The sequence below is a fragment of the Rattus rattus genome, chromosome 11 (genome assembly GCF_011064425.1).
Source record: "Rattus rattus isolate New Zealand chromosome 11, Rrattus_CSIRO_v1, whole genome shotgun sequence".
In the NCBI taxonomy this organism is placed as follows: Eukaryota; Metazoa; Chordata; class Mammalia; order Rodentia; family Muridae; genus Rattus; species Rattus rattus.
The window spans coordinates 184,091-210,390 of record NC_046164.1 but is presented as its reverse complement, the minus strand read 5'-3'; the positions used below and the strand labels follow the sequence as shown (position 1 = coordinate 210,390).

Here is a 26,300-nt window from a genome sequence, read left to right as displayed (position 1 = left end):
AAAAATGTACGATGGAAATGGTTTTAAAATTATTTGCACACAAATCCTTGAGTCATGCCACAACATGGGTAGCTTTCTAGAAGACAGCCTCCAAACAAAACTAAGCAAAATGTACCACAAAAGAGGGAGAAAAGCAAATCCTTATCTGGTATCTTCTTTTTGGCACCCGTAGAAAAGAGCACAGCAGTTGTTCAGCAACACCATTTATTAAGCCTCCATCAAATGCCCAGTGTGTAATATAATGAACTTCGGTCTTTGTGATTAACATCTAAACAAAAATAGCTGCATTACACTCTTATTATGTCCCTCAATACTGGTGGTGCCAATCGCAGTTCATTAAAAGGAATTTGATAAGAAGGAAGCTCTATGAAATCAATCAGATGTAAAACACTACAATAAATTTTTAAAATATCTCACCAGGCTTTCATAATTATTATTGGAATGGCTTTAGAAGCACTATTGCATTGTAAAATATCAAAAGATTATTGAAATACTAGGCATAAAGTTAGGCTTTTAAAGTATTATATTGCCTTGATAAGCCAATAAGTTCTTTTTTTCAAAAGATTTATTTATTTTATGTATGTGAGTACACTGTTGCTGTCTTCAAATGCACCAGAAGGAGGCATCAGATCCCATTACAGATGGATTTAAACCACCTTGTTGTTGCTGGGAATTGAACTCAGGACCTCTGGAAGAGCAGTCAGTGTTCTTAACCACTGAGCCATCTCTCCAGTCCCCCAATAAGTTCTAAGCAGGTATTTCAACAAAAATCCTACATTTAACTATTAACTTAGGCAAGCCCCATTGTCTAACCATTTTTATATTTAATCTGCCACAAAACTCAGGTGATATTTCTTTCTAGTAATGCTGTCAAGACTGCATATGAAAGCATCAGACTTCATAGAAGCTTCATGTAAATGCTAGTAGTGAGTCAGCGGTGGGGACTTGATGTGCTCTACATGGCCCTACGGTCAATGTCTTTATAAACTTCCCAACCAGATATGTTATGACTTGGCTTACCACAAATTGACATGCATGTTGACACTTTGCCCGACCTCTAGAAATCTATAATCATGGATAGATGGGACACAATAATTTTAAAAACTACGCCATTGAATGGTTAGGTATAGATAGGATTGTACTTATAGTTGATCTATTGCTTTAGGATCACTAATGTTTACTTTCCTCAACCTCTTCTGTTCAAGATTTTTTTTAAAAATTGCCATGGAGGGACTTCAAAAACCACAATTTGTTCCAGCAGGACAAACAAAACACACCACTGCAGTCAGAGCTGGGGAGCTGTACCTCTCAATCAGGGTGAGGCAGGAATTGCTAGGTGTGTCTACACTACAATGTTGTGGAGGGTTATACAGAAGGAAGGTTGAGGACCATGAGCTGGAGACTTTCCTGTCACTGGGAGCACAGAGCATCAGACAGTCAAACACTCTCTGTAATGTTAACTGGGATCTACCACACCCTCATTCGGACTTTTGACCTTAGTCCCCCCTGTAAGAGTTTGCTTGACAGGGGAACTAGCTATGAACTTGAAGATCAGTGACCTGTGTACTTGGAACAGAAATCTGAGTGCGTATTATAGTGGTCCCAATATCCCAGCCTCCAGCAATATGATGGTATATGTTCTTATTTTCTTAAGAATCAATGGGCATAAATAGAAATTTATCTTAGTGTCTTTATACGACCCATCCAAAACTAATGTTCAATATCTCGAATAATCCAGAAATAATGTTTAGCATTATTATAAACAATGTTCAATGTATTAACCAGTCTTCATATGACTTTTCAAATATACTCTTTTTCTGTTGGCTACGATAGCAGACAATTTGACATGATTTGCAACAAGCTAAGAGACTTAAGACGCTACAAGTATTTTTGTTTTATTTTTATCAATAGTTTTACCTTTAGGAAATGCTTATTAGAAGGAAATCTTTCAGCTGTCAATTTTAACACTTCTCAATTAATGTTTTTTAAGCTACCGTAAATGTAAAATATCGGCACCTGAAAATATTGCATGGACACATATCAATTAGGTATCAAATCTATGAAAAGCTTATGGTTCTTGAATATTTGTTTTCTCAGCTAGTTTTAAAATCCTAGGCTCTGATAAAGCTTAAAATTGGAATTGCCAGGTGGACCTTCTAAAAGCTAAGACCTGTGTGTTAGACATAGTTTCCCAATGAGTGGAGGAACCTATCACCAAGAAGCCTTCAAAGAACCTACAAACCCCTCTGCATCCTAAACCCTTATTTGAATTACCTGAGCAACAGTGTGTAGTTAGAGAATGTGTGGACCCTGTTTATCCTTACATGATTGGTCAAAGGAAGTGACTTTACTTAATAAATTTCTTGCCACAGACAGTAACCTGTAACATATATGGACTAATGTTTAAATTTCAAGTGCATGGCAAGATAGTGAAGTTGATCATTACACACATAACCATACTCATTTTAATATTAATACATTATTAATATTCTCAAATTCTTACTTATAGGAAAGAAAACTTGTCCATATGACTAAGTAGATACCAATGGAGCCTGCTGCAGTGGCTACACTCCTGATTTATATTTCATAACTAGAATACATATTAATTAATCAGAGAGTAAGTATCCTTACTAGATTGTAACAGAACATGTGTGCTAATATGGAGGGAGCAGTATGGTAAAAGGAGACTAAGTAACTAATTACCAGCTTCTCATCCCATGGTTGCTGGTCTCCAGATCTGTTTTACACTAAACTAAATGAAGTATCTCACATCATCTGCTGTTATTCTTATCCTGCCTTTCCTAGTTAAATCTCACACTACTGAAATACAGAACAGATCCGTCGTGGTAATGTGATTACCATTTTATGACATATTTAAGAGAAAAGAACCTCAAGATAAATGGTTAGTAACTTTCTGGAAAATTCTTTAAAAGAAAGATAGACTGCTTTTACTCAATGTTTCCTAATAGCAATGTTATTTCTGGAATAGAAATAATACATTTAGTACTAACATTTCAAGACATGGGCATCCCAATTAAGGATCTTCTTGCTACAGCAGATGATCATGATCAGAAGTGAGGACTTTGAATATTAATCTTCCTGACTTGTCATCTCCCCAGTCATGATCTAATGGTGGCCACAACTCTTGTCTGATAGCCCCTCTCCTATAACTACAGCCCTTGACCATCCTGTATAGATTTACTATGAGCACCAGGCCCACTGCTGATGCTAGAACATTTTACTGTCCTTTTTGGGGATCTTATTTGTTTGTTTGTTTGTTTGTTTGGTTGGTTGGTTGGTTGGTTTGGTTTGGGTTTTGTTAAAAGTTTTAAATTTATTTACAATCCAGTCATTGCCCACCTCCACATCCCCTGCCCCCCTCCCACAATTCCTCATTCCATTCCTCCTTCCCCCTTCTCCGTCTCCGATAGGATGTTGCCCCATGACCAGACCTGCCCCCTCCCTGGAGCCTCAAGGATTAGCTGCACCTTCTCTCACTGAGGCCAGTTCAGGCAGTCCTCTGCTATATTGTGTCCTGGGCCTTCAACAAGTTTGTGTATGCTGCCTGGTTGGTGGCTCAATGTACTGCTCCTTTTTTATGGTCCAGAGTATATTCTATCATGATAAATTTTCCATGTGCATTTGGGAAGAATTTGTATTCTGCCCTTCTTGGGCAGAGTGTTTGCCACAGGTCAATCAGCCCAAATTGTTTTAGTGTTTTCAGGTTCTCTGTATCCAATCTGAGTTTCTGAACACTTGTTCTGTCAGATACGAAAAGGGAAGAGTTGACATCTCCAGGAGTAACTTTGAATTTGCCAATTTTACCTGTCAGCACTGTCTGCTTTATTTATTTGAACCTCTGTTCTATATCAGAGGCAAACACTTTTTGAATTCCTATCTTTTTAGCCAATTTATCCTTTTATCCTCATTCTAAAGTCTACTTTCTCTAAGGTTAATATGCACACTTACATATACATTTTGATTAGTATTTATGTGATATTTCATTTTTATAGTATGTTTAACGTTTCTATATTATCATATTTAGAATAGTTTCTTCAACAAGGTCTCCATTCTCTTACTTAATTCTATATGAAAAATCTCTTTCAGTGTGCATTTAAGTTTAATTTTGTAAATGACATTCACTCATTTGTGGGGGTATGGAGATGAGAGGACAATTCCCAAGAGTCAGTTCTCTTCTCCCTCTATGTGTGCACAGGGGATCAAACTCAGGTCACCAAGACTGGCCTTTAGCCAGTGAGCCAACCCTTCAGCCCAATCTTTAAATAGTTAGACCACGTACATTCAATATGATTATAGATGCATTGGATTCAGGCTGAAACCTATACTATCATGAATTTCTCTTTAAACATTCTTATGTATCTTAAAGTCCTTGAGAAAATAATAATCTGTTCTATATACACAAAAACAATAATAATTTTCTGTTACAAGCTCTGTAACTTCAAGCTAATGGTTTCCGTTGTCTTTCCTAGTGTACTAAAACATGGACTTTTGGTTTTGAACAGCCTGTATTTGTCCCTTACAGTAGCCTTCATTAGCTAGATGGCACTGGGGAAGTTGCTTGCCTCCCTGAGTCTACATTTTCCTGCCAACAAATTGAACTAATTTCATAATCCAATTCATAAGGATCTTCAATATCAAAGAGCAAATATTTATAGAGCTCCTGGAACCTTGCCAAACAGTAAATACTCAGTGATTGTTGCCTATTCTCATTATTTCCTTCATAACAAGAAAGCAATTTGCTTTTCAAGTGCCCTCACATGTGGATGAGGGGTTATAGAAGGAAGACAGCACAGACTTGGTCCTAATCCATCTTTTTTTTGACATCCAAGATCCACTTTAGGCAAAGAACAATTAGATTTGAAGACAAAAATTGTAGAATAGCCCTCATCCTGGGGTCAATATGGTGCTAAGTTCTGATGAGTCATGCACCTACATCCTGTCAGCAATGGTGACTACAGTTTAGTGCAAGGATTAGGACACCTTAAATTCCCCAAAACCAACCCTCAATCAGGTAGGAAGTGACCAAGTGCTTATCAATGGCTTGGCTGTTTTAAAGTATCATAGCTGTATATTAATTTATCATTTTGGGAATTTTCTTGATTAGAAAAGTTGGGATGCAAAGATAAATGAAGTCTTTAAAAAGACAAGGAAAATTAACTCTGCTTCTCCAAGGGAGTAGTTAGGAGTCTGAGGTTGATAACATGATAGAGACAGAAGGGAGGATGAGAAAATAGAACTAAGGTAAAAACATGCATGTTAAACCTTCAACCAATCACAGACTCGGAGGTTTAGAGGACTCAGCCTCACAAATCTTGGTTTCCCTGTATGTACTGCCATCTAATATTAAATTTAGCTGCTTACAGGGTTGCTATAGGCAACAAATGACGAAATATATGTTGGATATATGATAGATATCAAATATCTATCGGGAAGTGTATTTTTTATTCCTCCTTCATGGATTTTCAGTTAGCTGGGATGGATAAGCTCAAGAGAGCACCTGTTAATAGAGTTAATAGCAATGTATCATGTGCATGAAAAATACTGAACGTAGATTTTACCTGTTCTCATACACACAAAGATAAGTCTACACGAAGTACTGTGCGTGTTCATTTGCTTAATTTAGCCATCCTGTGATGTTAAAGTATTTAAGTCAACATGTGCATAATGCTAATTATTAAGAAGGCCATCTATTTTTATTTAAGTTCTAATAGTATTAGTCATAACAACAATTCCTGGACCATAGAGTTAGCCCACACTAATCTGTCTCTCCTAAACTATGCAGAGAACACAGGTGCACTAGAAGGTCAGATTCTATCTCCAGCGCTAACTGACTCACCCATTTCTATGGCCATATGCAAATTATCTCCTCTGGCAGAGCTGTGTTACCTGTGTAGAATGGAATTTCCATGCTTCCTGTGGCAAAGGCTGATTTTAAAGAACATTCATTGAGTAGCTGAAGCACTCTTTGAAAATATATAACTTTTCTATATCTTGGCACAGGAAGACAATTGAACTATCCTAGAGGGCATAGATGAAAAGAAAAGGCCCTGTGAGGATGGGTCAGCGCTATAATTAAAGCACAGGCTTTAGAGTGTTATAGACTGGCCTGTGTTCATCTCAGTTCTGTCATCCATTAACAATTGAAAAAAAGAATAAAACAGTAAGTCTCTGAGCATCCACCTACAGAATGGGTACAAATTAGCCATAGGTTGTTATAAAGTTAAACACAAGTAATATTTTACAATGGAAGGTGCTACATAGTACCATACTCAAATGATAGCAATTATTATTTTATCCTACTCTGACTCAGATTTAACTTTACACAAAGTGCAAAAATCCCTCTGTGTTTACTTAGTCAGCTTCAAAATACCTATATCACCTGACACTTCAGATGAAATGTGGTGAATTAGAATGTAATGCTGCTTCAGTGGTATTTTGGATTTCTCTAACGAAACTACTTATCTTCCTAGAATTACTATTTGAAAACTCTGAGAACACACCCTTGCGTGCAAGCCAGGTATGTCCTTGAGGACAGTGAGGCTTGCAGTCTTAGCATGACGTCTTAATGCTAAGCCCACTCTCATTCTCAGTCTTTAACCCTTCCTGATCCCTGATCTACTGGTCTCAGACCTGTGAAATTATGCCAGCATCGCCAAGAGCATTCTTTCCACTTCTCACCCACTAACTTCAACTAAGAAGCTCCAAGAAAATATGCTGGAATAAATTCTAGCTTGTTCTGTTTAGTTGAGCTGAGGTTTCAATATATTGCCCAGGATGTTCAGGAACTTGTGAGCCCAAACAATCGTCCAATCTCAGCTTCCTGGAGGGCAACTCACCCGACAGGAGTAACTCATGTAGTTCTTCAAAACCCTAACGCTGACAGAGCCACAGAACCATTTTTCCACGTAATACCTCAGGAGAGCTACTTCACAGCTAGAGGGTTCTATATGCTATCGTACTTGGATAAAAAACTTGGTGCTGCTGTTTCCAGTTATTCCCTCTTTAATTCCCTAAAATAAGCAATCTTATTTTAGGAGAAAAGACGGTTGCAGTTAATTCTGACCAATGAATTCATTTGCAGAAAACAGTCATGTCGTCAAAGTGCTGTGCTCACAGCCACTGATCACCTTTGAGACAGTGGGGACATGGAAATTAGGTCACGTGTTCCTGTTATACAAGAGAAAACTTTAGCCGTCAGTAAGGTGCTCAGTTAATCCTTTAAAGATGTTTAGAAAACCATATGTGGAAGTAAAACACCATTCCAGCACGTCCTTCTTAGCACATGTGTAGACAATTTCACGTTGGCTTTATATACCAGCCGTCTCTTGACCTACGCATTCATTGTGTGTGTGTGTGTGTGTGTGTGTGTGTGTGTGTGTGTGTGTGTGTGTGTGAGGGGGATACACACACACATATTGGAAAGCATAACAGAAAAGCTTTTCTTCCAATTCTGTAAAGCATCCCAATGGCTGGAGGGTCCTTAGGTTAGCACCTGTGATAGACATTCTGGGATAGGTAAAAGGGCCAAGACTTCCAGACTACAAATACAGCTACTAGTGAGCCTGGAACATTCGACCTACATCACCTTATCTTTTAAAGGGAGAGATAACAGCAGTCATTCAGGAGAGAATTACTCAACGAAGTACATTTTACAAGAGACACAATGTGAATCCACGTCCGGCTGAATCCCAAAGAAAACTTACTAAAAGCCTTTTTATGAATAGAACTGATCTAGAAACGAGTGCATCTTAAACCCTGGGAGCACAAACATGTCGCAACTCTGAACCTAGCTGTCAACAAAAAAACCCTTTCAGTGTCACTCCTGACTAATTTCAGGGTGTGGCGTAGTTTTACAGTGGCGAAGTTTTTCCTGTTAACAAGAAAATGAAAATGAGACTGTTTCCTCTCTGTTTGACGTGAGCTACGCGAGTCTGTCTGTGCTTGCCCTTCAGATTCCATACACTCTGAAACCACTGCCTCTTCCTTAATCACCACCAGGCTGCATAAATCAGTGTTCATCTCCCTTGAAGGGAAAGGTAACCAGGGAGAGAGCACCGCCCACTACGATATAATTATATCAATTTAAATAAAGCTGAGGCTGACTTCGTTTTAATCACAACTGTCTCACCTATGCTTTGTTTTTGTTCCAGCCTCACCGGTTCCTTTCCTTTTTATGTCTACTGCGCTTGTTTTTTTTTTTCCTCTCAAACATAAGGGACTTCAAATTTCCTTTGGGCAAATGTTAATGTTTGGGCAAATGTACATGGGTCTAAATAGCTCTATTTTTAATAAGTGTTTATTGATTCTAATAGGAGGGGTTACATGGGCCATTCTTTGAGGAGTAGTTCATAGTTAAAGTTATACTTTTTGTTTCATTTGAAGATTACTCATTTCACGTTCAGCTCTCTAAAAAAGTATATTCCTATGAGTTTAACTCATTTACTCTAATTCTCAGTATCATCAGTTATTGGTAAACACATGTAAGAAAATAACATTTAAGGAATACCTTCACTTCCCAACCTCCTCCTATAGCCTGACCCAGCTAGGGTTTTCTCTCTCGGCCTTGGTCCCTTCATGCCAATGGATACTATAACTATTTAAAGGAAACTGCAGGGTAAGAGGAAGATGCTTCACCCAGTCCAAATTATTTTCTCACCCCTAAATTTCTTAAGTTAGTGATTCTCATTTAGATGGGGCAGGGAGAAGACTGTCAGAATCTGGCAAGAGAAGAAGGTGGCTGTAAAGACCGCTCTCCTGCTACATCTTCCATGGTTTCCTAGCAATGAGCCAAAGCCCTCAGACAGACATTATCAGCATGCGCAAGCCCTTACTGAGCAAAGGTGTGTGATAAGCCGGCCCCTCTCCGCCTCAGCCCACTCCCCTGGTCTTTCGTCCACTGGCTCCCCATTTCTTTCATCGATCGCTCCATCAGCCACACACTCTCCAGATCAGAAAGATATTTTTTATTGTCAGTTGGTTGGGGATTTTTGTTTGTTTGTTTACTTGAGAGGTAATCTCCGTCCTTTCTGAAACAGGACTTTAAAAACTTAGCACATCTTCTCTTGGAATTTTAGAGATTGATTTTAGAAATACGGTTCGCAGCCAACGTCCCCTTCACCACAGCCTCTCCACATGTTTAGAACGGACTTCAAACTCAGTCAGCTCTAACACAGGCCAGAGCTGAGGAGCCAGGATGGTGAATGCGATAAAGACTCTGTGCTTTTTTCTGTACAGTTAAGTTCTTAGAGCGAATAAGGGGAAGAAGAAAAGACACAAAAAACCATCATGGACTATAAAGAAGTGATTGTAAAAGGCAGACATCACTATATTTGTAAGATCTGGGGCTCTTAATGCCCTCCTTGTGAGACTAGAGGAATATTCAAATTCTCCTAAAATACCTGTAGCACTACCAGTGACGAAACTGGGCTTTTTCCTTATGTAGTGACGGCATAGATTCCACTGAAATTTCTCTATTTTCTTCTCACAGTATAAATGAAAGAGTCTTACCCATGAAAGTATAAACCAAAAAGGGTTTGCCAATACCTCCGAGAAAATAAATTTTCGTGTAAAACTAGGGATGATAATTTTGATACCAAATTATGAAACTAAAACATTACTATTTAGGTTCTAGCATTGAAAGGAAACAAGAGAGGAGTTTAGTGTGGTGAGGTATATTGAAGTTATGTGTGTGTGTGTGATGCTGACGAGTGAACCCAGAGTCTCTCACCAGCCAGGTAAATGCTTTACCCCTCAACTACTATACCTCCATAATTGGATATATTTCTAAAAATCCAATTATGACAATTTACCTATTGAAAGCGGTCATCTTAAGTTGCTTCTTATGATTCCAACATATTTTACGCCTTTTAATTTTAGATTACTTAGAGAAGCAATTTTGACCCCCATGATCTCACATTTACACTTTTTGTATATACTCTGTAGAATAAGTATATTTTTCCATAAGACCAATAAAGCCTAAATTAGATAAAACATAGTATTCTCCCCAAAACAAGCAAGTACAACCCTGTCTCCTTCACGTTTTGGAAAGCCCTTCTGAGCTCAAACAGACAGCAAGAGAGGAAACACTCCTATGGAGAGAACAAGAACCTGCTTGACACAATGTCCTCTAAAACCCCAAAAGTGATAAATACAGTCAGATGCAGATCCACAAGCCCTTGAGTGCCTTAGACCACTGTAGACTACAAGCTACTAGGCAAAAAGGAGAGAGGAACTCACGGATACATTGCTGACCAGCAAGTCACGAGTCCTGTGGTGACTGGTCCGTGACTGAGTGTGTTCCTCAGCTCACCGGTGGCTTTGTAGGCTAATGTGAGGTGAAGAAAGAAGTCACTGATGATCCATAGAGAACCAGTCTGACAAGCCTTGGCTAGTGTAGAGACTCTGTGAGTGACTAGTGTGACGGAGGCACTTTTTATAGGAAGCAACAACAAGAATTATTTATAAGCACTTTCTAGGAGTAAGGACTCAAAAGCTATCATCTAGAGCTACTTTTAAAGTATTAACAGGATGAAATTTTTAGATACTTAAATCTATCTTAAAAAGCAAAATTAAGAGTTATGAAGCTTCCTGTGAAGAAGCCATGGTTTAATTAAGTTAAATAAACCGCTGGACAAGGACTAACACCAATATATTTTTTTAACTAGGCTGACACATTTCCTACTCAGTCAAGCATATAAATGAAAGTTTCCCTTTGGAATTAGCTATAAGCCCGTTTTGGAAATGCATCAGAGATTAGAAAAACATTAACATCTTAAAACTATGTGTCATTGTTGCTCTAGAAAAGTCAAGGCATTCACAGATACTAATCCCAATTAAGACGGTCTATTTCTTTCATTTTATTAGAACCCAGCACATTGCCTAACTCACCCTGTCGTTTATTGTGGAAATTTGTCAATGAGTTCTTCTGTAATGGAGTGTACATTTGTTTGAGACGTAGCCTGCAAGTTGCTTTGTTTAATCCCCATAAAGCAGATTAGTTGTTCCTCTCTGTGCTCTTGTGGTATTATAACTCTATAATACCACATACTGTACAGGAGGTCTTTTTCTATTGTCACTCTACTCAGTTATAAAAATTTAACAGAAAGGACTCTGTTATAGCACACATAGACTCTTAAAACTGTATACGGAAAGGAAAAAACTGTGCTTGATAATACGACATAACTAGTTATCCCAGGGCTCAAACAAGGGCAGAAGTCGAGAGTCATGATGAGGAATGGGGTTGGAGTCCTTCGGGCAGTATTGCAAGGACCCTCTAAGCTGGACATCTTCAAAGATGTACTCATTTTCAAAACCCTCCCATTTGGGCTGGGAACTATGCAAAAGAGGAGGTAGGACAAGTGTAAGAGCCAGGGTAAACAGAGGATGCCAAGTAAACAAGGCCTTTCTACCATAGTAGGACTAACGTACATATGCACTGACATAGACAGGCTCAGCTAGCGAAAGTCTCATGACTTCTGTTTTTTCCCCAGAACTACATTTCAAATGCAAATAAATATGTCTCGAAGGTTTTGTATACATGGCTGTCCGTATACCTAGAAATAAAGATGCAGAAAATGAGCAGACACTTCGGCTTTGCTTAAACACTATGCGAACAGGTTTCAACAAAATCAGCCAATGTGGGTCGGCAAACAGACTTAAATACATGTCTGTTTAAAGATATTAAAAGATAATTGCAATATGTTTGCTTTGTCTTCAGGTCACTCAAATGCCACAGCATGGCATGGGGAGATGGATCAGTGGGACCTGAATTCTGATCTCACAATATAAAAACTGAGTAGTGTCATATACTGTAAGCCCAGTACTGTAGGGTGGTAAAGGGTTACAGAGACAGAAAGACCTCTGGTGCTTGGTAGTTGGCCAGTCTACTAAATGGGTAAGTTCCGGGTTTGTTGAAATACCTACCTCGGGGTTGGGGATTTAGCTCTGTGGTAGAGAGCTTGCTTAGCAAGCTCAAGGCCCTGGGTTTGGTCCTCAGCTCTGGAAAAAAAAAAAAAAAAGAAATACCTACCTCAAGAAAATAATGTGGAGAGCAATGGAGTAAGAAGGCACTTGATGTTGACCTCTGGCTCCTAGAGGCAAACACCTCACTTATACACACACCAAAGCCATGACGCTATAGCACATCAACTTTTGTGAAATGGTTAACAATTTAGTGAAACTTGAAAATGACGAGGAAAAGAGGAGAGGTTAAATTACTACATGCTAAGGCTCCACTGAGTGGAGAATTCATGAATTGAGGCATGTTTATCTTAGAGTTCTAGGATATAAACACTGTGTGAATTGTTTCAAAATTATCTCCAAGGGAGACTGAAAAAAAAAAGTTACTTAGAGCAAGAGTTTGGGTTTGTTGTTTTAGGATTTATTTGTTTTATTTATTTATTTATTTATTTATTTTTTATTAACTTGAGTATTTCTTATGTACATTTCAGTGTTATTCCCTTTCCGGTTTCGGGCAACATTCCCTTCCTCCCCCTTCCTTATGGGTGTTCCCCTCCCCACCCTCCCCCCATTGCTGCCCCCCCCCCGACAGTCTAGTTCACTGGGGGTTCAGTCTTAGCAGGACCCAGGGCTTCCCCTTCCACTGGTGCTCTTACTAGGATATTCATTGCTACCTACGAGGTCAGAGTCCAGGGTCAGTCCATGTATAGTCTTTAGGTAGTGGCTTAGTCCCTGGAAGCTCTGGTTGCTTGGCATTGTTGTACATATGGGGTCTCAAGCCCCTTCAAGCTCTTCCAGTTCATTCTCTGATTCCTTCAACGGGGGTCCCGTTCTCAGTTCAGTGGTTTGCTGCTGGCATTCGCCTCTGTATTTGCTGTATTCTGGCTGTGTCTCTCAGGATCGATCTACATCCGGCTCCTGTCGGTCTGCACTTCTTTGCTTCATCCATCTTGTCTAATTGGGTGGCTCTATATGTATGGGCCACATGTGGGGCAGGCTCTGAATGGGTGTTCCTTCAGTCTCTGTTTTAATCTTTGCCTCTCTCTTCCCTGCCAAGGGTATTCTTGTTCCCTTTTAAAGAAGGGGAACCTTCACATTTTGATCATCCGTCTTGAGTTTCATTTGTTCTAGGCAACTAGGGTAATTCAAGCATTTGTTTTATTTTATGTAGGTGAATACACTGTCGCTCTTTTCAGACACACTAGAAGAGGGCATCGGATCCCATTACTGATGATTGTGAGCCACCATGTGGTGGCTGGGAATTGAACTCAGAATTTCGCTCTTAACTGCTAAGCTATCTCTCCAGTCCAGTCCAGTCCAGAATTTGGGTTTTCATTCAAATACTTTTTTTTTTTTTTGGAAATCATTCTGCCCTTACATTCTAAGCCTGGAATGCAGAAAATGTGCACGCATAACCTTTTACTCTGGCATGAATCAGTTATGACTGTCCCAATGTATGCAACAGTGAAATCAGGACTCAAGAGACTCTCTGTGTAGGTGAGTCTCCTGGAGGCCCTTGGTAGACATATTGCATTGCATAACAAGTAAAGTTACCAGCTTGACCACAGGAATTTTTATCAGCCAACAAATTGTTACATTGTCCTTCCACACACTTAGCAATTTGAAAGCAATGACCATCTGGTGTCACAGTGTCAGAAGTATAGTGCCACTATGGCTAGCCAGGGATGATGCTTATCACGGCCTAAATACCCCCTCGCTTGTACCAAGTTCTTTAATGCTAGAAAATATGATTAAATTTTAATGATACCCGTGATACCTATGATTACCGATAATAATCTGATTAATTTCTGGAAACCATTAAAATCACCATGAGGTTATAGCGCTGTGATAGTAAAGCGATGTTTTTTTACTGGTCAGTTTATTGAGATGTATGCTGCATGTTGACCAATATTGTTAAACTAAGTGAGTGAATTAGATATCTGAGTAAGCAAAGATGTTACCATTTGTGAATCCACTCCTTTCCTTTTATGTATAAACGTATAGATGATGTTAAAATTGAGAAATCAGATAGGAGAGATGATCCAGCAGGTAGAGACACCTGCCACCAAGCCTGATGACTTAAGCTTGCTCCTCAGGGAAGAGACACTCCTCCAAAGTGCATGACAACTTAGTCATACCATAAGTAAACGGAGGAAAAAGTGGAAAACCAAATGTGATCTAGATCTGGTTTAAGACATTTGCTTGGATAGAGGCATAACTGGTTTTAAACTCCTTGGAAGCAAGAAAGCATGGGAAACCGAGTTACACAGTTTCATTATTGAAGGAATAATGAAAAAGGACACTGGAAGAAAAGAATCTGTCATTAAAGGTGGAACAGGAATATGGGAGCAAGTCCTGACTTTGAGCGACCCCTCCTCCCTCCACTAATTAACTTCCACAGCTTTGCTCTCTAGCTGGGAGACAAGGGTGGTGAATACCTCACATATTCATGTGTGTGTGTGTGTAAAGGTATAAGACCTAAGTCTTTTGCCAGTTAAATCCAGTTCTATCTATCACTAAGATTCTGGCACTGGGAGATCTTCCATGGTACATGTGGTTTTCTATCGACAGTGTTCATCCTCACTGTAGTCATCAATCTCCTGCGGCTTTTGATAGCAGCCCCTGTACCTACTCCTTCACCATCTGGAGTGACCCCTTCCATATCCTCTGTCCTGGCTCTACTCTGATCTTATTTTCTAGAATTTGTTTTCTTCTGATTTTCTTAGTTTCCCTTTGTATTGCTTCCCTCATGTCTATACTCACAAAGCAACTACTTGAGAGAGTCCTGAACACTCAGCAAAAGTAGCCTTTTCCAGACTCTACAGTGATTCAACTTGATTTTTTATGTATAAATATAAATAGATGGTTTACATTTATGCTACATATATTATATATACACACCATATGGTATATATATTGTAATATATAATTATATACACTATAATATATATGTACTATCTAGTATATATAATACCATTTATAATTATATATACTATAATATATAACTATATAGTGTATATATAAAATACATAATATAATATATATGCACTATGATACATATAGTTTACTTCACGGGATGCAGTCATTTCAAACTAGAAGCTGCATCCTTCCTTAGGCCTGTACCCAGAGTTTAGACAGTGCCTAATATAAGTGCTCTAAGAAAAGAAAGTACTTGTTTTATGGGCAAGGATGTAGCTTAGTGATAGAATCTGTGCCTAACCTGTACATTGGGTTCAATCCTCAGCATCACACAAAAAGAAAATGATTTGTTGCATGTTTATTTGCATGCAGTATATTCGTGGGGTGATGGAAAGCTGTCACATTGCAGGAAAGTGGACATGAGTAACACTTGTGGACTATTTATCTTGTCCTGTCTCATGTATTTTCCGGTCTAATCTTCACTACATTGGGTGTTATTAATTTTGTTGTCTCTTTGCTGAAAAAGGAACAGAAGTAAGAGTCCTAAGACATGGCTCAGCGGTTAAAAGCATTGACTGCTCTCCCAGGGGTCCTGAGTTCAATTCCTAGCCACCGCATGGTGGTTCACAACCATCTGTAATGGGATCTGATGCCCTCTTCTGATGTGTCTGAAGACAGTGTACTTGCATACGTAAAATAAATAAATCTTAAACAACAACGACGATGACAAAACAGAGATATGAAAGAGTTAAGCTAGGTTACACAATGAACTAGCTATGATTGTGGCCAAATTCTAGCATGTAGCATATGCTATTAACAACTGTATACTAATCTGGCATGTATAACTTCCAAATCAATGGCCTCCCAGTTTTAAAGTACTTTTAATTTAAAAACTAAGAACATCACTTTTATAAACCAAATTCAGATTTATTAAATAAAAAACTGCAGGACTTATTAAGATAGAATATAGTATACAGTCAGGGCTAAGCATGGGATTAAAGATAGTTAATATTTAAGAGCATAAGTATATACCTAAGGCAAGGGATCTTCTTCAGTAAAAAATATAAGGCCTCAATGTGTGATTGTAAACAGCTAAACAGAAGGCAAACATGTATAAATTAATATCTAAATTGGGATGTATTGGTTATGCAAGATTCAATACTACAAAATTTTATTTGCTTAATTTTTAAATTTTATTTGCCTAAATTTTACACAAAATCAGGTTCAAGAGATGGCTCGATGGTTAAGAGCACTGACTGTTCTTCTAGAGGTCCTGAGTTCAAATCCCAACAACCACAATGGTGGCTCACAACCACCTGTAATGAGATCTGATTTCCTCTTCTGGTGTATCTGAAGACAGCTACAGTGTACTCATATAAATAAAATAAATAATTTTTTTAAGTATACACAAAATCTCGTTCTTAAAAAGAGAAAGTAATATACCTTTTAAAATATAATGATTTAGTACATGATAGATTGAAAGTTGTTTTTCTTACATTAATTCTTCTACCCCTAATCAACAACCAGTGAACATGAGATGACTTCTGAGAGAGGAAGAATCCTTTTTCTGTAAGCAGATGGGTCCTTGTACACTGACCACACTCCAACAGATGGCTCCATATTAGGATGTACATTCATTGTATATCGTATATTATATATTGTAGAGAGGAGTATATTATAGCATAAACTGGGAGAAGAAGATGATGATAACGATGGTGATGAAGGGTGTCTTTTTTATTTTCTTGCATTGAAAGCAGATTGATTTCCATATAACAGGTACTGATTATGGTTTTCCTTCCCTCTGCTCCTCCCAGTTTCTCAGCACCTCCCTTCCCATCTGGATAAAATTCTCTTCTGTCCCTCATTACAAAACAAACAGGTTTCAAATGGATAATAATAAAATAAAATATATGATAGTGAGATAAACCAAGCACATTGGAATAGAACAAAACGAACAGGAAAGAAAAGAGGTCGACGAAAGGCACAAGAGATAGATATAGACACAGAGACCCACTAGTTCACACACACACACACACACACACACACACACACACACACACACACACACACACACAGAGAGAGAGAGAGAGAGAGAGAGAGAGAGAGAGAGAGAGAGGCCATATATATATTAATATATATGCAAAACACCTATATGGTTAAAAATGGAAAAACTAAATACAATAAAAATTAAAAGGGAGCTCTAACATGACTATGAAGAAGGGAACCCCCAAAGACGCCACCGAATTCATTTTTCTAGTTGCCATTTATTGTTGATATGGTGTACTCTTAAGAGTAGTGTGTGTTCCCAGTGAGGCTCCCTTGTAGTAAACTAAATTTTCACTGGCAACTTTTTATTTCATCAATTAGAGTTGACTTCTGGGTTAGGGGTGAAGGCATGTGATGACTGGTTTTATGTCAAGTTGACAGAAACTTGAGTCACTGGAGAGAAGGGATCCTCAACTGAGAAAATACCTCCTGAAGTCTGGGCTGTGGGCAAGCCTATAGGGCATTTTCATAAGTAGTGATTGATGTGGGAGGGCCGGTCTGTTATGCATTCAGCCATCCTTGGGCAGATGGTCCTGGGTTCTACGAGAAAGCAAGCTGAGCAGGCCAGTAAACAGCACTCTGTGGGCTCACTGTCAGTTCCTGCCTTTAGGTTCTTGCTCTATTGAATTCCTGTCCCGACTTCCTTCACTGATAAACAGTGATGTGGAAGCATAAACCAAATAAACCCTCTCCTCTTCAAGCTGCTTTGACCATGGTGTTGTATCACAGCAGTAGTAAGGAGAACAGAACGTGTGTCCACTTCTCCTTGCAGCTCTAGTACTCCATCTGGTGCATACTGACCGGCGAAAGCCTTGTGCACTCTGCCTCAATTCTGTGAGTTCACACGTCTGCCTATCCTGCTGAATTTAGATGGTCATCTTTCCTTGATATCCTCCATTCCTTTCTCTCTTACACTCTTTCAGTCTCCTCCTCTGTAGGGTTCCCTCACTCCTGTAGAGAGAGATCTTGTAGAGACATCTCATTTATGGCTAAGGGTTCCAAGGTTTAAAGTCTCTCACATTCTCTGCATATTGTCTTGCTATGGGTATCTGTATTAGTTCTCATCTGCTGCAGGAGGAAGCATCTTTGACGATGACTGAGCAGGGCACTGATCCATGAGTACAGCAGAATGTCATTGGGAGTCATTTTATTGATCTGCTTCTGTAGAAAATCAGTAGTATTTGGGTTTGCCCTAGGTCCCTGGAATACCTAGTCTCGGGTGCTATTTACAAGAAAATGGATGCAACTAGAAAAATTAACCAGACCTAGGTACCCCAGACCTAGAAAGACAAGCATGGTATGTACTCATTTATAGGTAGACGTTAGTTGTTAAATCAATGGTAACCAAGATATAATCTGTAGAAGTTCAGATGTTAGGTATGGAGTAAGCAACAAGAGATGACAAATCTTGTTAGAAAAAGGAAATAGAATAGACCGTTATAGATGTATTGAGGGGGAACTGAAACAAGAGGATCAAGTTGGGACAGAGGGACAAGGAGATAAAACAAGGATAGACAGTGAAAATTAAAGGTCATTTGAGGGGCAGTATAGAAACCTAATATAGTAGGCACTTCCTAAAGTATATACATACATGAAGGTGGTCTAAATAAAATAACAGCAAAAACAAAACAAAACACAGAGGAGACAGAGCCCCAACTGGCCATCTCTTGTTACCAAATGAAGCTTCCAGTACCAGGTTTAAGTTACATCTGCATGACCTTTGACCAAAGGGGTCCCACAGAAATCTTAGCAGCAGGTGTGTCTGAAGACAGTTACTGTATATTCATGTAAATAAAATAAATACATCTTTTTAAAAAAAAATTACCTCACAAATAAAATGTCACACAAGGGAGGTACAGTAGGATTGTTGACTATAAGTTCAAAGTAATCATTTTATCTGTATTTTGTTCTAGTTTAAAGCAATCATAGTTTAAAGCAGTAGTTTTATATCTTCATAGCATTCCTTTATCATGGTGCACACCTGTGGCCTCATCCTTGGACCTGACCTAGAATTAATGTTTTCTTTGATCATTAATTTGTTCCAGGCCTATTTTTCTTCCTAGTGCAATTTATGTACTTGTAACATATGAAAGCTTATTGAACTCCTTCTCATGTAGCCTTTATTTACTATTCTATAAGGAGGGAGAACATTCCATTCTTGATTCTAAATTTATTGCATCCTTTTTGGCTTAAAACAATCTAAACCATCTCCTTAAGCTTTTTATCAATTACTCTAACTTTCTGAAACTATTTGAATTGAATCAGGAATTCTATAAAATCATTAATTCATCATAACAGCATTAATTCATGAAAGTTCATCTTCATGTTGATCTGCAGGGAAAAAAAAGTATTTATTAATGTATATGAGTGGACTGTAGCTGTCTTCAGACACACCAGAAGAGGGCATCAAATCTCATTACAGATGGTCGTGAGCCACCATTCAGTTGCTGGGAATTGAACTCAGTACCTCTGGAAGAGCAGTCAGTGCTCTTAACCAAGGAACCATCTCTCCAGCCCAGAAAGGGTCTTTCTTTGCCCAATCACATCATCATGTAAGAAAAATGAGGGTTACGGCAATGGCAAGAATGGAAAGGCACATCAGTAGCAAGAAGCAGTCCTGGACGAAGTCCCTGGGGTCTTTGCCTCTTCAGAGCTCATCCATTGTATCCATGTAAATTGGTGGACCATCTCCAGGAAGCTCGCTTGCTTGTCACAGCCTTTTCTGCATGGCTTCCTACAGGAACCCAATATTGCTTGGGTGATCAAGATATGTCTTTTACCCCTCTGCAGTTCTGAGGAATGAACCAATGGTCTTATGCTTACCAAGCCAGTACTCTTCTACCTGATTGATGCCCTTATTCTGACACGTGCTAATTAACTAAAGGTTAATGTCTTATATAAGGAATCATATTTTGGTAGCATTGTTAATGCCTGAAATGTATTTGACGTTAGAAGGGGAAAACCTAGACTATTGTCCAGGGCTCTTTTGATGAAGTAACTTGAAATGTAGAGCTGGACATCTTTAACAGGAGTAGCTAGCATATGGGAACATATGTAGGCCTTTCTTCATCTGACATCCCATTATTCTCCATTAGTCAGCCCTGATTAGCTGTTTCCTCTATCACCACCTCAGAGGAGTTCCTCATGATTAGGTGTGTCTGTTTCCCGAGTTATGCAATGAGTCCCACCTCAAATCTTACCTTTCAAGACAAATGTCATTGCCACCTCAGTCTCCTGTTGATAATCAGAACCGGAATAAAAGCCCTTTTGAATTCTGACACCACAGTGGTCTCTTAATAATAGAGTAATCAAAGCAATTAAATCAGAAAGTGAATTGAAATTTAAACCATTTAATTCATAAGCATTTAATGGCCAATGTGTTTAAGTACTATCTGGGATTTGAGGTTAAGAGGAAGAAGAGTTCATGTTTTTAAGCTGCAGGAAGGCAATAGGGATTTTCCACTTGCTTACGTAATCAAAGGGCTAAAACATGAACAGAGGTAGAGACTGATTCTGCCTGACACCACAGCTCTGTGAAAGAGAACATATTTATTTTCCAATCCATAAGTCCACATTATCGGACTCTGTAGTGTAAGAAGCTCCCACATCAAATGCAGCCTTAGCAATCACTTTGTTTAAGGGAAATCATATTCCCTAACTGAACAAGAGAAAATGTTTGTTCTTTCTGTGGACTGGGGATTGTCACTCCTTGTCCCTGTATGGTGAGAGTACCATATTCCTGGGAGAGTTCTATAAATCCACAAAGGGAGCCCATTTTATGTTTCATATTCAGTAGGACTTTAGACAATGTAGTAAAATGTTAGATTTTGCATGGTATACTTTTTAACATTGCCCCTCCTTAAAGTCAGGGCTTCTGCACTTTCTAGCCAAAGTAACCCCAAGACTTTTCTAAGCCTCGAAACCATAGTTGGCATGCAGTAAAGTTCTCTCTTTTTTAAATATTTATTTATTTTATTTGTATGAGTACACTGTATCTGTCTTCAGACACACCAGAAGAGACTATCCCATCCCATTACAGATGGCTGTTAAGCCATCATGTGGTTGCTGGGAATTGAACTCAAGACCTCTGCAAGAGCAGCCAGTGCTCTTAACCACTGAGCCATCTCTCCAGCTCCCAGTAATGATTTCTTAAATGAATAATATATTGACTCTTGGAGTTCTGGGTCTGCATTAGTTACCTTTGTGTTGATGTGATAAAGCATCATGGTCGGGGCTGGAGAGATACCTCAGTGGTTAAGAGCACTGACTGCTTGTCCAGAGGTCCTGAGTTCAAATCCCAGCAACCACATGGTGGCTCACAACCATCTGTAATGAGATCTGATGCCCTCTTCTGGTGTGTCTGAGGACAGCTACAGTGTACTGTATAATAAATAATTAAATCTTTAATAAAAAAAGATATCATGGTCAGGCCAGTTATAGAAGGAAGTTTATTTGTGCCTATGGTTACAAGAAAACAATGGTCTTTCATGGCAGGAAGCCACAGTTAGGGCTGCAGGAACAGTTGAGACGAGTCCCATCTTAAACTACAAACAGGAAGAAGAAAGAGCCCATTTGAAATGGTGCCAGTCTTTAAACTCTCAAAGCCCACTTCCAGGGACAGCCTCCCCCCAATAAGACCATACCTCCTAAACCGTCCGAACAGAACCACCAACTTGGGTCCAAGTATTCAAATGCCCACGACTAAAGGGAGCAAATCTCATGCAAAACCCCACAGGGTCTATGGTCCTCTAGCAAGGCACTGAGCTAAGGTTGACTAGGTCAAGTGTCTGTTGGGCGTGGAAAGTGAAAATCAACTTTGCAGTGGAGAGTGCTATCAAAACCATCCAGAGTAGATCTTGACCTTAACTTCTTTTTAACTAAAATCAACTTTTAATCCTTATCATCAACTACTTAAAGCAAGATTTGCAAGCAGCTTAGCAAGTATTGAAGTTGGCTCATACGTGCGGTGGAGTTCATTTACCTATTGCTTTCATTTTCTTTAATGAACTTACGTTAGAGCACTAAATTCATCCCAAAGCCCTCAAAGAGATGGGGGCCTCAAAACCAAAGAAGAAAGTCGGCGCCTTAGGTAGGGAGACATTTCTAGGTTGTGTCTCTTAAACTGGGGACCCTGTGTTCACAGGAGTGTTTGTCAGGATACCTCGGAAGACAAGAAGTTGCAAGCCTAGCATGGATCATCTCTCAATCCCATCAGATTTGCTCAGTGGTAAGTGTATCTGAAACATTCTTTCCATTAATATTTCAGGTAAGCCACAATTTTACATAACTCAGATATAAAAATAACTATGCTTCCCGAACTTGGGCCCATACAGTAAAGTACAGCCAGGTCCCCTCGAGTTTAGGTTTGTTAACTATTCAAATTCTTGAGTCACATAGTTAAAGAAATTAAAGAAAACTAAGTCTTCTAAGAAACAGAGGAAGCACAGTTTGAAAAGGGTCTTGTACAACTGAGAGGAGGACCAGGAGGCCAGCCTCAGCTAAATGTAATTATTTTGCCCTAAGGGACATTCTGTGATTGAGAAACTTTTAACATGCAAGTAGATTTTAACTTCTTTTTAATAGCATCAACATTTACTCCTTATTATGAACCACTTAAAGCAAGATTTGGGAGAAATTTGGTAAGTTGGCTCACAGGTTCATTTAGTTATTGACTTCATTTTCTTTAATGTACTTAAAATTTTTCATATCAAAAGATTAAAGAAAGAAAACAACACATGCTGATGTACCAAAGAATGTTATGTGTATATAAAAGGCAGAATTTTAAAAAGAAGCATGATTCATTGTCTAGATATTACAGTATTGGTTTTCTATTCATTGATAAAGATGGGTAGACACTAAAGTGTCTAAAAGAAATACAATTTGAGAGTTCAGATATTACATTGTAGTATAATTTTCTAGAATATCCATTAATTAGTATAGGTTAGATAGAGACATTTTAGGTTGTGTATGACTATGTCAATGTATCCTGCCTTCTTCTTCATCAATAGACAATACATTGAATTTTGAAATTAACCTTAGCAGAAGGATGTCTGGCATCTGTAAAATTATCATATTTCCTTAGTTATTGTCAGTTGAAAATTGTGCCCTTAAGCATATGAATAAGAAAACATGTAGTTATACACAATTGCACCTGGAATCAAAGTTTTACCTGTTTCAGAAACCAGCATTGAGTTGAAGTGATATTTGGGGTGACAGAATAGAGGGACAAAAAAAGAACCTGGCTTCTTGATGTCATTGTTGCACCACCAAATTGACCAATCCTGAAGCTCACCGTTCCTCTGCACTGTATTAATTATATCAGTACAAAGATAGAGAAGGCCCATTAATTCACTTTGAATCTTTTTCATGCTACCCAAACTAACTGATACGTATATAGTGTATTCGTTTGGCAAACTTGGTTTCATTTCATGAGCATCTTTTCAGATCAGTAAATTCAATACTGTAGGCATCTTTAAATCCCTTAGTAGTACTTAACTGTGTGCTCATGTCTTCCTAGCAACACCAATATTTACAGCAGAAGAAAGGGATTCTTTAAATGGGTGCAGGGGATATGTATGCTACACAGAAGAGGGTTAGAATTCCTGAGCTATAGTTACAGTTCTTGTGAGCTGTCCATCATGGGTACTAGGATCCAAACTCTGGTCCTGTGGAGGGGCTCTTAACCACTAAGCAATCTATTCAGGCCTAGGATAAAGATTTTAATGGTCAATTAAGGACATAGTCGTGGTATCAGTCGAGTTATATATCTCTTCATATCAGTGCTTGTTCTCTTCAAAAATATGTCATGAGGCAGTTTTGACATTGCCTAATCATTATAGTATGGACATACATAAACCAAAGTCAGTCTCTCAGGGTGGCCTCTTCAATAAATTGGTATTAAAAACACAGCATCTATGGGGCTATTACTGGCATAACACAACATAAAAATTTTTAAACAAACATTTAATAAATAAGAGTGCAGTCTAAAACAATGAAGAAAACCCAATCTATTTAAATTCAAAAACCAGTAACAAATGTTGTGTACTGTTCATGATTATATGTGTTCTGCTATTATTCAACTGGAAGTACAATGGCTTTGCTAACTTGGACATCACGTATGTTTCACTCATGTTACTATATAGCTATGATATCATAACAGTTATAGTGTCCTGCAACATGAGTTTGTCAGCTCCATTCTAGTCTCAAGATTATATATGTGACCAGTCATTGCCCAGAATATTGATGCACATCTATGCTTTTCATTAAGTAATCATTACAAAGAAAATTATATTCATATGCTCAAAATCATTTTTTCCAAGTTAATAGTCTAACACTAATATGGTGCTTTATTCTTACGAGTTCACAGTCTTATATACTATTGCCTAACCAGGGAAAAGGTTACCATAATTTAGGACTAGAACAAATTTGACACATGATACAGGATACTACGAGAAGTTCCTCCTCACCAATTTTCATGCCTGAGGAGGTACTGGTCATAGGAAATTTGTCATGATTATTTTCCTGACATATGTATGTGTCATTCCAAAAGTTAAGAAAGTAACAACTCACAAAGGAACAGGCACTCTGGTTGTTAGGAAAAAAGATGGCTTTTTCAAAACTTGCATTAACAGGTCTTAACTTTGATATATGGTGTTAGTCAATTACCTTTGACGGCTCTCAAAGATGTGTTGTATTACCAGATTAAGGTTAAAGTTATCTATGAAAAATAAAGGATAATTTATTGACCATCGCATCTCTGTGGTTGAGGATTCCCAATATGGTAAAGAAAATGAAAGAGAAATAGTTCAACTGTGTTTTAAGTTACATAAGTAAGCATCATATGAAATACCTTATTATATTTGAAAGGAGTATGATTGTACCGCAACTACTGGAAATGAGTATTCTAAACTGGATTCTACATGTATCGTTTCCTTACTGTTACCTCCTTTTTCTTTCAGATTTTTTATTTTATTTTATGTGAGTGTATTTTCTGCATGTGTATATGGGAAACATGAGCATGTCTGATGCCATGCAGGGATGGAAGAAGGGATCGGATTCCCAGAACTGGGTTTAAGGGTGTCTTGAAGCTACCCTGTGGATAAAATCTGGTCCTCTATAAACACGAATGTACTTAATTGCTGAGCCTCCAGTACCCATCATTACCTTCAATATTCTGTCAGGGTATTAAAATGTGTCCCTTTACGCTTCATGAAAAGACAAATCAATTGTATGTTCTGTTATTCCGTTTGAGTTTGTTGTTGTTGTTGTTGTTGAGGGGTTTTGTTGTTGTTGCTGCTGTTGTTGTTTTGTTTTGTTTTAGGACTTATTTCATGTATGTGGGTACACTGTTGCTGTCTTCAGACACACCAGAAGAGGGCATCACATTCCATTATAGATGGTTGTGAGTCATCATGTGGTTTCTGGGAATTGAACTCAGGACCTCTGGAAGAGCAGTCAGTACTCTTAACCACTGAGCCGTCTCTCCAGCCCTGTTGTTCCCTTTGTTATGGTGAGATAGTGCTACTGAATTGAGGAGGGTTCTAATCCAGATTTTCTTATGGAAGCAGAACATTCACATAAAAAAAACAACCAAGCTAATAGTATAATCTTTTCAATTAATTAGCACATACCTACCCAAAGACCCATACACATTCCAAGAACACCCCACCAATAATCATTCATGTACTACCAAAACACACCCCTCTTCTCCAATGAGAAATTACATAAAATCATATGTATGTATGTTTGTATGTATGTGTGCGTATTTATCTATCTCTATATTTACATTCATATATATCTACACACACACACACACACACACACACACCAGATTTTTACAATGTCAGGAGCTCAATGGCCTTCAGTCCACCCATGGGATTCTGTAATCCCTTCCATGCACATCAGTTACATGCCAATGTGAAGCTCTACCACACCACAGTCTGATTACATGACCAGTTTCCATGTTCTTTTGATCAAAGTCCCAACAAGAATTTTAAGCAACAAAAGAGGGAAATTTCAAGGAGGAATCATCTGCAAAGTTATCTTTACAAATGTGTGAATGTAACTAAAAAAAAAAATGTGTGTGTAGAAGCCAAGATTTTATAGTAACTGAGTTATTATTGCTCCTATAGAAATAACCAAGGAGGAAGTCTCTGGGCAATGTCCCTCAGTTGAGTTAGATCAGCAGTCTGCTGTTGTTGGCCCGCCTGTCTGGTGTACTATGGGACCTTCCCATGGCTGATTGAAAGTCAGACAGCGTAAGAAACCAGGGACGATGTTCATGTTGGGGAAACTCTAGGCAGGAGGAGGCTAGAGCGTAGAGAATGGATTCTGAAGTGTAAATAATGAGATAGCAA

The 26,300-nt window shown here is 38.5% G+C and overlaps 1 protein-coding gene across 1 annotated transcript in view; it reads right to left on the bottom strand.

Annotated features, from left to right (window-relative positions):
• Tmprss11e (transmembrane serine protease 11E) overlaps window positions 1-11,200 on the bottom strand; it is a 41,220-nt gene extending 30,020 nt beyond the window's left edge. Inside the window, exons 1-2 of the mRNA XM_032916744.1 lie at window positions 11,196-11,200; window positions 10,258-10,449 (exon numbers count right to left, since the gene is read on the bottom strand). Of these exons, the coding sequence (XP_032772635.1) occupies window positions 10,258-10,449; window positions 11,196-11,200 (197 nt within the window). The remainder of the gene's footprint in view (window positions 1-10,257; window positions 10,450-11,195) is intronic.
• Between the last annotated feature and the right edge of the window lie 15,100 nt (window positions 11,201-26,300).